The sequence below is a fragment of the Carcharhinus amblyrhynchos genome, chromosome 23 (genome assembly GCF_965287045.1).
Source record: "Carcharhinus amblyrhynchos chromosome 23, sCarAmb.v2.hapA, whole genome shotgun sequence".
Lineage (NCBI taxonomy): Eukaryota > Metazoa > Chordata > Chondrichthyes > Carcharhiniformes > Carcharhinidae > Carcharhinus > Carcharhinus amblyrhynchos.
The window spans coordinates 8,154,396-8,167,552 of NC_137346.1; the positions used below are offsets into that span (position 1 = coordinate 8,154,396).

The 13,157-nt window shown below is 44.3% G+C and overlaps 1 protein-coding gene across 1 annotated transcript in view; it reads right to left on the bottom strand.

The window, feature by feature from the left end:
• dph1 (diphthamide biosynthesis 1) overlaps positions 1 to 13,157 on the bottom strand; it is a 592,086-nt gene that overhangs the window by 572,299 nt on the left and 6,630 nt on the right. The window contains exon 2 of the mRNA XM_080210803.1: positions 12,012 to 12,158. Within this exon, the coding sequence (XP_080066929.1) occupies positions 12,012 to 12,158 (147 nt within the window). The remainder of the gene's footprint in view (positions 1 to 12,011; positions 12,159 to 13,157) is intronic.

Here is a 13,157-nt window from a genome sequence, read left to right on the forward strand (position 1 = left end):
ACGTTAGTACTGGGGAAGTTGCTGGAGTCTATTATCAAGGATTTTCTAACTGGGCATTTGGAAGGCAGTGGTATAATCAGACCAAGTCAGCACAGATTTACAAAACAGAAATCATGCTTGACGAATCTATTGATATATATATTATATATTATATATATTATTTATAATATAATAATATAAATTATATAATTATTATATATATATATATATCCGTTGAAGTGGTGGAGGCTGCCTCGCTAAATATTTTTAAGACGCGGGTTGATGGGTTTTTTGATAGGAGAGGGGATTAAGGGTTATGGGGAGAGGGCGGGAAAATGGAACTGAGCAGCGACAGATCAGCCATGATCTTATTGAATGGCGGGGCAGGCTCGAAGGGCTGGATGGCCTACTCCTGCTCCTATTTCTTATGTTCTTATGTTCTTATTGGAATTTTTTGAGGATGTAACTAGTCGAGTTGACTGAGGAGAACCAGTGGATATGATTTATTTGGACTTTCAGGAGGCTATCGACAAGGCCTTGCATAACAAACCATGTAAAGTTAAAGTAAAGTTAAAGCACAAGGCGTTGCAGTAATGTCTTGAGATGGATAGAAAGCTGGTCAGCAGATAGAAAGGAAGCAAACAGTTGGCAAAAATGGGTCTTTTTCTGATCGGCAGTCAGCGACTAGTGAGGTTCCGCAGGGATCTGTGCTAGGACCCCAAATGTTCACACTATATATTAATGATTTGGAACAGGGAACGGAATGTATTATCTCCTAATTTGCAGATGATACAACGTTGGGTGGGAGGATGAACTATGAGGAGGATGCAGAGATGCTTCAGCATGATTTGGACAGGCTGAGTGTGTGGCCATCTGCATAGCAGATGTAGTATAATGTAGATAAATGTGAGGTTATCCACTTTGGCAGCAATAATAGAAAGAGATTATTACTTGAATGGATGTAAATTGAGAGAGGTGGACACTCAATGAGACCTTGGGGCCCTCGTACATCAGTCACTGAAAGTAAGCGCGCAGATACAGCAGGTAGCAAAGAAGGCAAATGGAATGTTGGCCTTCATAGTGAAAGATTTAAGTGTAGGGATGTTTTGCTGCAGTTGTATAGGGCGTTGGTGGGGCCACATCTGAAGTGTGCAGTTTTAGTGTCCTTATCTGAGGAAGGGTATCTTTGCTATAGAGGGAGTACAGCAGAGGTTTACTGGACTGGTTCCTGGAATCATATAAGGAGAGCCTAACTTGGTTAGGATTATATTCACAGGAGTTTAGAAGGGTGAGAGAGAATCTCATAGAAACTTATAAAATTCTATCAGGATTAGACAGGGCAGATTCAGAAAGAATGTTCCCAATGGTGAGGGAGTCCAGAACTAGGGGTCACTGTTTGAGGATAAGGGGTAAACCTTCTAGAACTGAGATGAGGAGAAATTTCTTCACCCATGGAGTGGTGAATGTGTAGAATTCACTACCATAGAATAAAGTTGAGGCCAAAACATTGTGTGATTTCTAGAAGAAATTAGATATAGCTCTTGGGGCTAAAGGAATCAAGAGATGTGGGAGGAAAAGAGGATATTGAATTCGACGATCAGCCAAGATCAAAATGAATGGTGGAGCAGGCTTGAAGGGCCAAATGGCCTACTTCTGCTTCTAGTTTCTAGAGAAGTGGTCTCACAAATGCCCTGTACGACTGAAGGATAGCCTCCCTACTTTTGTCATCAATTCCCCTGACAATAAATGATAACATCCTATTAGTTTTCCTAATTATTTGCTGTAAACCAGCCTTTTGTGATTCATCAACAAGGACACTCAGATCCCATCGCATCTCAGAGCTCTGCAAGCTCTCACTCTTTAGATAATAAGCTTCTTTTTTCATTAATTCTATCAAAATGGATAATTTCACATTTGCCTACATAGGGTAGGTTGCCAGTTTAACATGAAATTGTGGAGAGGGTATACAATACCATAATAATCAGAGTACAGTTACAGAGAGTGCATGTTATGAGAGTAGAGATACAGACGGTGTACATTATGGGAGTACAGATACGGAAGGTGTATGTTATGGGAGTACAGATGCGGAAGGTGTATACTATGGGGTTATAGATACAATGAGTGTATATTATGGAATTACAGGTACAGTGAGTACATGTTATGGCACTAAAGATACAATGAGTGTATGTTATGGGATTACAGATACAGTGAGTGCATATAATGGGATTACAGATACAGAGAGACAGTATATGATGGGATTACAGAAACAGTGCATATTATGGGAGTACAGATACACAAAGTGTACATTATAGCATTAGAGGTACAGAGAACACACAGTCAGAGTGTAAGTCTGCAATATGACGGTCTCCCTGGTCTGTCTGTTATTTTCTCATCTTTACAAAGATCGAGTCTAATCCTGGGCAGCAATGGAGCAGCAAGAATGATCCACCTGTCCCCAGGGCATGCGAGGTCCTGGGTGTTCAACTAGCATTTACTTTTACTATCACTGCCCAGAAATGGGTTCAGTGACATTCATGGTGTAGGCTCTCATATCATCTTGCATTTAGATAACACTCAGAGAAACCTCCCGAGGCCGTTCACAGGAGCGATTATCAGACTAGGTTTGGCACCAAGCCACACAAGGAAGTTATCAAAAGCTCGGTTTTAAGGGTTGTTTGAAAGGAGACAGAGAGAAAGAGAGAGATGGGGAGTTTTAGGGAGGAAATTCCAAAGTTCACCGGCCAGGCAACTGACGGTAAGGCCAGCAATGAAAATCTGCAATGGTTGCAGAAGACGTCAGAATTGAAAGAACACAAGATAAAGATTTGGGCAAGGTCCCAGAGAACCTGTGAGGTTAACTTCAGCAGCAGTCAGGACCTTAGGGGAGGAACAGCAAGAATTAGGGGCAACACGGTGGCACAGTGGTTAGCAGTGCTGCCTCACAGCGCAAGGTACCCGGGTTCAACTCCGGCTTCGAGTCACTGCCTGTGTGGAGTTTCCATGTTCTCCCCATGTCTGTGTGGGTTTCCTCCAGATGCTCCACTTTCCTCCTACACTCCAATTTAGCACGGCCAATCAACCTAACCAATACTCTTGGTGACTACAGTCCACGGTTAACACATTCTGCCTCATGGGGGCCTTTTGGCATTGCCGTGATGTCAATTACAAAGACGCCTCTTGCTCCCATTTAAAAATTCTGGTTATTTCAAATATAAGCAATCTTCAAACAGCTTTGAAAAACTCTTCGCACCTCATTAAGGTGCGATTACCTTAATTAATTAATCCCCTGCATTTACCGTTTTAAAAGCTTTTCAGGAAAGCCCAGCACCTGTTCCATCTGCTTTATGAACATCATAAAGATGTGATTATTTTAGCTACCTACTGGAGTGAGATACCCATCACCGTATGCCTGCTGACCTACACCGGCTCTGACACATTCTCATCGTCAAGTTTAAATCCTTCCCAACATCACTCTCCTTATCCCTGTAAATGCCTCCAGTTCCAAGTCCCTTCCACTGACTCCGTCTACATTTCCCATTGCCTCGGAAAAGCTGCCAGCATAATCAACGACTCCATACACCCCAGACATTCACTCTTCCACCTTCTTCCATCAGGAAAATGATACAAAAGTCTGAGATCACTTACCAACTGACTCAAGAATCGCTTCTCGATTTGATTTGATTTATTATTGTCACATGTATTAACATACAGTGAAAAGTATTGTTTCTTGTGCACTATACAGACAAAGCATACCGTTCATAGAGAAGGAAAGGAGTGCAGAATGTAGTGTTACAGTTATAGCTAGAGTGTAGAGAAAGATCAACCCAATGAAGTAGGTCCATTCAAAAGTCTGACAGCAGCAGGGAAGAACATAAGAAATAGGAGCAGGAGTAGGCCATCTAGCCCTTCGAGCCTGCCCCGCCATTCAATAAGATCATGGCTGATCTGTCGTGGCTCAGTTCCACATTCCCGCCCTCTCCCCATAACCCTTAATCCCCTCGCTTATCAAAAACCCATCAACCCGCGTCTTAAAAATATTTAGCGACGCAGCCTCCACCACCTCAACGGGCAGGGAATTCCAGAGATTCACCACCCTTTGAGTGAAGAAGTTCCTCCTCAACTCCGTTCTAAACCGCCCCCCCTTTATCTTGAGGCTGTGCCCCCTAGTCCTACTATCCTTTCTGAGCAGGAAGAGCCTCTCCACCACTATCCTATCCATCCCATTCATCATCTTATACGTCTCAAGAAGCTGTTCTTGAGTCAGTTGTTACATGTACTCAGACTTTTGTATCTTTTTCCCGAAGGAAGAAGGTTGAAGAGAGAATGTCTGGGGTGCGTGGGGTCCTTAATTATGCTGGCTGCTTTTCTGAGGCAGTGGGAAGTGTAGACAGAGTCAATGGATAGGGGGCTAGTTTGTGTGATGGATTGGGCTACATTCACGATCTTTTGTAGTTTCTTGCAGTCTTGGGCAGAGCAGGAGCCATACTAGGAGTCTTCCCTGTTTCCTTCAGACTTTGAATGGACTGACTATACATTAAGTTGATCTTTCTCCGCACCCTAGCTATGACAGTAACATTATATTCTGCACTCTCTCCCTTCCTTGTTCTCCATGTACTCTATGAATGGTATGTTTTGGCTGTATAACGCACAAGAAACAATACCTTCCACTGTATCCCACTACTTGTGACAACAACAAATCAAATCAAACTATCAGACATTTGTGGCCCTCCAACTCTGACATTTTCAGCACTTCCAGTTTTCATCCCTCCAACAATGATGGCCATTCCTTTACTGCCAGGGTCTGGAACTCCCTCCCGAACCTCTCCATGATGAATGACATTGTTGAAGCAGAGGGGAAGGAGTTTTGTTGTGCTCTGTTCACGTTACACCTGACCTACGAATACTGGAGAATGATATATGGTTGAGAATTATTCTTTTCCCTCTCCAGCATGGACAGTACTCTGCGACCCCCACCCACCCTCCCCAGGCAAACAAAACAACTACAAAGAAAACAGAAAATGCTGGAAATATTCAGCAAGTCTGCTAGCACCTGCAGAGAGAGAGAGAGACACCTTTTTCCATCGGAAAAAAGATTCAAAAGTCTGAGGTCACGTACCAACCGACTCGAGAACATTTCTCCCCTGCTGCCATCAGACTTTTGAGTGGACCTACCTTGCATTCTTCTCTGCACCTGCACTCGCTCCTTTCCTTCTCTATGAAAGGTGTGTTTTGTCAGTATAGCATGCAAGAAACAATACTTTTCACTGTGTACTAATACATGTCCAAAGATGTGCAGGTTAGGTTGATTGGCCTTGCCAGATTGACCCTAGTATCAGGGGATTAGCAGGGTAAAATATGTGAGGCTACGGAAATAGGGCCTGGGTGAGATTGTGGTTGGTGCAGATTCAATGGGCCGAATGGCTTCCTTCTGCACCGTAGGGATTCTTTTCCATTTTATGGGACAATAATAATCAAATCAAACAGAGAGAGAGAGAGTTAATGTTTCAGGTCAGTGACCTTCTGTCTCCTTAGCCGTAGTCTGCCATGGCTCCATTGTTCGTACTCTGGCCTTGAATCCAACTCCTCAGGTGGATGTGAAAGATCTCATGGCGACTATTTTGAAAAGGAGCAGGGAATTATCCCCGGTGTCTTCTTTTGTTGTTCATCTGAGAGGCGTGGGCATCACTGGCTGGCCAGCATTTATTGCCCATCCCCAGTTGTCTGAGGACAATTAAGAGTCAACCACATTGCTGTGGCTCTGGAGTCACATGTGGGCCACACTGGGTAAGGACAGTAGATTTCCTTCCCTAAAGGATTTTATGAAGCAGAAGGGTTTTTCCAACAATTGACAATGGCTTCATGGCCATCAGTAGATTCTTAATTCCAGATACTGTTTTTATTGAATTCAAATTCCACCATCTATCATGGCAGGATTGAAACCAGATCCCCAGAACATTAGCCGAGTTTCTGGATTAATCGCCTAGCGATAATACCACTGGGCCATCGCCTCCCCAGTTCAAGCCAATATTTATTCCTTAATCAACATTTACAAAAACAGATTATTTGATCATTATCACATTGCTGTTTGTGGGAGCTTGCTGTGTGTAAATTGGCTGTTGCTTTTTCTACATAACAACAGTGACTACCCTTCAAAAAGTGCTTCACTGGATGTGCAGTTTCTATTGTCGTAAAAGGAGCTAAATAGATGCAAACCTTCCATTCAAAAACTGAACAAAGCAACAAAAGGGTTAATAAAACCCCAGTAGACAAGTTACTCACTCAGAAAAAATCCAGTTAAACCAAGAGGAAGAATAAAGAGACTAATGGAATGCCAAAACATTGCAATCATTGATCTTTGTAAAAAAAAAATGCGATTATCTCCTCTCCCCCCTACCAATCTAATCAAATAGAGAAATAAAAACAACCGTCAAGCATCATCCCTGCAGCTTGCTGTTGTACAAAAAGCACTTCAGCAAACATAACCCACCTGTGAACCTCAAGCAATCAGATGGCTCTCGACAAATCCATTAAATTCGTCAGACAGCTGACACACAAGATGCAGATGGCAATCAAAACGTGTACGTGCATTAGGACAAACCAAAGAGACTGTGCTTAAAGACCAAAATTCGCGCCAAACATGGACACAAATGTACACACGTGTATACACGTACATATGGGTGCCACATGTACACTCGCACACACGTGCATTCACATGTGCGCACAAACACGAACATGTGCACACACGTGTGTATACACATGCATACGCACATTCACGTGTGCACAAACATGAGCGCATATGAGCATGCGTACATGTGTATGCACTTGTATACACACACGTGTGCATGTGCACACACATGGTGCACATACATTTATCTGCATGTGGCACCTATGTGTACATGTATAGGTGTGTGTGTGCGTGCGTGGAGGGAATTTTGGACCTTAAGTAGTCCCTTTGGTTTGTCCTAATGCACACGCACATACGCATATGCGCGCGCGCGCGCACACACACGCACACGCACGCGCACACACACACACACACACACACACGCCATAACCAAAAATATAATTAATTTGCTTCTGCAGTGATGTGGTGGTTCAGTGGGTTGTGCGCTCTGACTCAGAAGGTTGTGGGTTGAATCTAGCTCCAGAGGCTAGAGCACAAAAATCCAGGTTTACACTCCCGCTGCAGTACTGGGGGAGTACTGCGCTGTCAGCCGTTCCATCTTTCAGATCAACCATTAAACTAAGGCTTTGTCAGCCCTCTCAAGAGCCACTCAGTCCATGTCAACAACTATCCTCTAAGCAATCAAACAGTTCGACGACACAACAGGAGAAGGAGGAGAACACAGGTGGAAACCCCCAAGTTAAAGGATGATGACCAAATGAGGGCCAACTAGTAAAAAAGTCCTTTCTTCACACAGAATGATTTGAACATTAAAAACTTGAAAAACACAAGTAGGACCTAAGCCTGCTTCACCTTTCAATCTTCAAGCTTAGCTCCCATTTCCTCACTTAATCCCCATATCCTCACTTAATCCCCATATCCTGTGATTCCCTTCATGTCCGAAAATGTGTCAATCTCCTTCTTGAATATTCTCAATGACTAAGCCTCCACAGTCCTTTGGGGAACTGAATTCCAAAGAATCACAATCCTTTGAGTGAAGAAATTTCTCCCCATCTCAGTCATAAAATGGCCGATCCTTTTCTCTGAGTCTGTAGCTACGTGTTCTTGACACTTCAACCAGGGGCAAATGGCCTCTCAGCTATTAAGAGTTTTATATGATTCACCATGATCGCCTTTCGTTCTTCGTAATAGCAGAGAACATAAGCCCATTCCACTCAATTTCTCCTCGAAGGTCAACGTTCTCATCCCAGGAATCAATCTAATTACATTTACCCAGCCTGGTCGCATCTACCATCAATTCTTTTCCTTCATTCTACTATCCAATTTAATCTCTGAACACTGACATAGCCTCTACCTCAATCACTGATCCTGAAGGAGATCTCCTCAACTATCCTTGTGAGGAAATTTCTTCTTCACTCTGTTCTATATCCCTTGCATTTAACCTAGAATCAGTGATCCCTCGTTCGTGAGCCCGCAAGGACTGGAATTGTTGCTGCCTACCCTGTCCCATCCTTACATAACTTCAAATAGTTCAAAGAGAAATAGTCTTCAAATCCGTATTGCTGGAATGGGAGTGCACCCAGTTTTGTCCATGAATTTCCCTTGCAGTTGTATGAAGGTCCATTGCTTGAGTGGATCATGGAATGCTCCATTCCATTATAGGAACACTTTGGACTGGTGTTGGGAAAAGCATTACAGTTAAGCTATGATTTAATGGATAGAGCTCTTACCTATGAGTCACAAAGCTGCGTGCCATAAGTCCCAGGGATTAATGTGTTCAATTAACACCCCAGTACCTTTCCAAAGGTAATTAGAAATCATGGAAAAGTGACAGCACAGAAGGAGGCCACTCAGCCCCACCTTATCCATGTCAGCCCATGGTGCCCTTTCTGATCCCATCCTCCTGCACCCAGTCCATAGCCCTGTAGCTTACAGTATTTAAGGTGCAGATCCAGGTCTTTTTTTAAAAGAGTTTGGGGTCTCTGCCTCCACCACCAATTCAGGCAGTGAATTCCAGACACCCACCACACTCTGCGTAAGTCCCCTCTACACCTACTGTCACCTATCTTAAAGTAAAGTTTATTTATTAGTCACAAGTAAGGCTTACATTAACACTGCAATGAAGTTACTGTGAAATTTCCCTAGTCGCCACATTCTGGCACCTGTTCGGGGCAATGCACTCAACCAGCACATCTTTCAGTCTGTGGGAGGAAACCAGAGCTCCCGGAGGAAACCTCTGCAGACATGGTGAGAAGGTGCAAACTCCACGCAGACAGTGACCCAAGCCAGGAATTGAACCCAGGTCCCTGGTGCTGTGAGGCAGCAGTGCTAACCACTGTGTCACTATATCTTGAATCTTAATCCCATGTTCTAGAATTCTCTGCCAAGGGAAACAATTTTATCCTGCCCCCTCTACCTCTTCACCTCATAATTTTGTACACCTCTATCAAGTGACCCCTCAGCCTTCTTTGTTCTAAGGAAAATAACCCCAACCTATCTAATCTCTCCTCGTAGCTACACTTTTCTAACCCTGGCAACATTCTTGTAGCACTGTCAGAGGTGCCATCTTTCAAATAACACCTAACCTGCTCTCTTGGTGGGATGTACCACATCACCGTTCAAAGGAAAGCAGGAGTGTCTGGTCGACTTTCATCCCTCACTCCACTTCACCAAACAAAGTGTCTTGCTGCTTATTGCATTGCTGTTTGCGGAATCTCGCTCTCACCACATTGGCTGCTGAGCTTCCTCACATCACAACAGCGAGAGAACTTCAAAAGTAGGCTGCAGATACTCAGGACTGGCCTGAAGCCATCAAAGGTACTTTATTGCCATCAAAGGCAGTAAAGACAGAAAATGCTGGGAAAACTCAGCAAGATGTGGAGAGTGAAATGTGGACAAATAGCACGAACATTTCAAAACCGCACGACTCTTCTTCATAGCTTAGTTTCAAGATCTATGATTCGACTCAATGAATTTTCCTGTCCCACCACCATGGGAGTCATAGTGGGCGGGATAGGACTACGCAAAGGTCCACTGACCTCAGGCAGGATTTTCCAACCTCACTCGAGCAAGACTGTAGAATCCCACCTCATGATTCTTTTACATTCAAAAGGTATTTCGACAGGTACATGGATGGGAAAGGTTTAGAGGGATATGGGTCAAATGCAGGCAAATGGGTCAAGTTTACTTTAGAAAACCTGGTTGACATTGACGAGTTGCGCCAAAGGGCCTGTTTCCATGCTATATATCTCTAAGACAGGCGCTGGCAGACCTGCTGAGCTTTTTCAGGATTTCCCCTTTTACTAGATTTCCAGCATCCGCAGTAATTTGGTCCTACATAAATGCAAGTTGATTAAATATTGTAGTTGTTCATATGTACTAACATACATTCTAAGATATGAATTCAGAGGAGTAGGCCACTTGGCCCCTCGAGCCTGTTCCGCCATTCAATAAGCTCATGGCTGATCTGATTGTAACCTTATCCCCACAGTCCTGTCTACCCTCCATAACCTTTCACCCCCTCATCAATCAAGAATCTATCTGCCTCAAAAATATTCAAAGTCTCTGCTTCCACTGCTTTAGAGGAAGAGAGTTCCAAAGACTCATGATCCTCAGAGAAAAAAAACTCATGTCTTAAATGACCCCTTATTTTTAACCAATAACTCCTAGCGCTAGGTTCTTCCACAAGAGGAAACATCCTCTCCACAGTATTGTCCATAGGATGCTGGTGTCGCTGGCTAGGACAGCATTTACTGCCCATCCCAAATTGTGCTCGAGAAGGTGGTGGTGAGCTACCTTCTTGAACTGTTGCAGTCCATGTGATGTAGGTACATCTGGAGTGCTGTTAGGGAGGGAGTTCCAGGATTTTGACCCAGCGACAGTGAAGGAACAGCTGGCAGCACAGTGGTTAGCACTGCTGCTTCACAGTGCCAGGGGCTCCAGGTTTGATTCCAGGCTAGGGTCACTGTTGGTGCAGAATCTGCATGTTCTCCCTGTGTCTGCGTGGGTTTCCTCTCACAGTCTGAAAGATGTGCTGGCTAGGTGCTTTGGCCATGCTAAATTCTCCCTCAGTGTACCCGAACAAGTGCTGGAGCGTGGTGACTAAGGGATTTTCGCAGTAATTTCATTGCAGTGTTAATGTAAGCCTACTTGTGACACTAATAAATAAACTTAAACTTAAATAGTTCCAAGTCAGGATAGTGAGTGGCTTGGAGGAGAACTTGCAAATTATTCCATGCTTCTGCCTCCCTTGTCCATCTAAGTGTAAGTCACAGGTTTGGAAGGTGCTGTTCAAGCGGTTTGGCAAGGCACTCAATTGCCCCTTGTGAATGATACAAACTGCTGCCACTACGTGCCACTAATGGAGGGAATGAATATTTAATTTGATGAATGGGGTGCCAATCAGATCCTGGACGTGTCACGCTTCTCACTGTTGGAGCTGCACTCATCCAGGCAAGTGGGGAGTATTCCATCACACTCCTGGTTTGCACCTTGTAGATGGTGGATAGGTTTTGGGGTGTCAGGAGGTGAGTTACTCCCTGCAGAATTCCCAACATGTTCTTGTAACTACAACATTTATATGGCTGGAGCAGTTCAGTTTCCAGTCATTTGTAATTCCCAGGATGCTGACATTGCAGGATTCAGCAATGTGAGAGTTTTATAGTGCAAAAAGAGGCCTTTTGGCCCACCATATCTGCACTGGCCATCAAAAGAGATGGTTGAATATCTCCTGATGTGCTATTTCCCAATATTAAGGCACCATGGCTCTATTTGAACAAGAAGTAAAGACCACCATATACAGGTCTGCAATTCTATCTCTGCCATTAGCATGGCGACTGAGACCACTGACTCCACAGCTCACATTTCCAATCTACCACTGAGGTAGTGCAATATGGAGCAGCAGCAACAGGCTTTCCTGCAGAACCCCACCATTTAGTCACCTTTCTCACTAATCTTCTCCTCTTGGTGGTGTGACCCCTTACTGACCCCAGTTCCAGAGCTGCTTCGTCTAAAAGCCAACTGTTCACCTACCTGCCAGCCTTGCTGAACATCTGATGGGGAAGATCAGACAGAGGGGAACCCAAACCAGACTTCTGTCACAGGATTCTCCCAATTGAGTGTAAGGTCGGAAAGTCTGGGGCTCCTAATCCCGCTCTGGAGGCCAGGAATCCAATTTAACATCGATGTGATTTTTCTCATAGTTAAGGCCATAAGATATAGGAGCAGAATTAGGCCATTCAGCCCATTCAATCATGGCTAATATGTCTCTCAACCCCATTCCAATGCCTTTTCCCTGTAACCTGTGACCTGCTTACCAATCAAGAACCTATCTACCTCTGTCTTATACAGGAGCACACCTCCACACAAATCCTGTGCTTAATAGTGAGGGGGGGGGAAATACCCATACCTCTCTTAGCTTCTGCTTGCTTTATTTTCCAGATAGTCTTGGGGATCTCAAAGTTGTAGTTACTGGGCAGCACGCGGCCAGCCTCTTGTAGCTCTCTGTCATTTAGGATTTCTTCTGGAATCTGATTCGCCACTCGACGGCGAGGACCTAATCCCGAAGAGGGATCGGGGGGAAAAACAGATAGTTACAGCCATGTTTAATCAACCTTCCCTCATCAGCCCTCGTGAATCAGCTCCAAAATGTTTCGTGAACAGCTTTGCTGTATGATAATGAAAGCTGTCTTGCTCAGTTAACCCATGATCTGCAACACTCCCACAGCAAACCCACTGACTGATGCCATCAGCATTTAGTGAGTCCCCTTATTTAGCACACATCATGGGGACATCTCTGTCGACTCTCCTGTGAACACATTCAGATCTTCCGCTACTACTGACTGAGAGACAAGATTTGATTTGATTTTATTTATTGATTTTATTTATTAATTGGTACACAGTGAAAAGTGTTGTTTCTTGCGCGCTTTCCAGAAAAAGCATGCCGTACATAGAGGAGAGAGTGCAGAATGTTACAGTCATAGCTGCGGTGTAGAAAAAGATCAACTTAATATCAGGTAGATCCATTGAAGAGTCTGATGGCAGCAAGAAAGAAACTGTTCTTGAGTCGGTTGGTACGTGTTCTCAGACTTCTGAGGCCCTTCTGAGTATTTTTAAGCCATCTTTATGGATCAGCCTTGTAATATAGCATAGCCTTCTCCCCTGCTCCTGGCCTGTAATTCTATTGGAAGAGCCCCTCTGCCCCAATGTGTCTAACCTGCTAATTGGTGATACTTTACTGAAAGATTATCCAAGTGTACACATGGTGATGTGGATCTGTGGCCCGAGGTGCATCGCTGCAGGTCATGGAGCATTCTGATCACAAGGTAAACGGCAGTATCCCCGCCAACAGGTTACCCAGCCTCATCTTCTCTCACTTTCTATCAACACTCTGTGCTCAGCAAGCTCCACTCCACGTGAGCAAGCCATGTATCAGTGTGACTGATACACACACAATTCTGCCACATGCCATTCCCCCCAGAAATCTCCCACAGTGCTTCACCTAGGTGTCGGCTGTGGCTCAGTGGGTAGCACTCTCGCCTCTGACTCAGAAAGT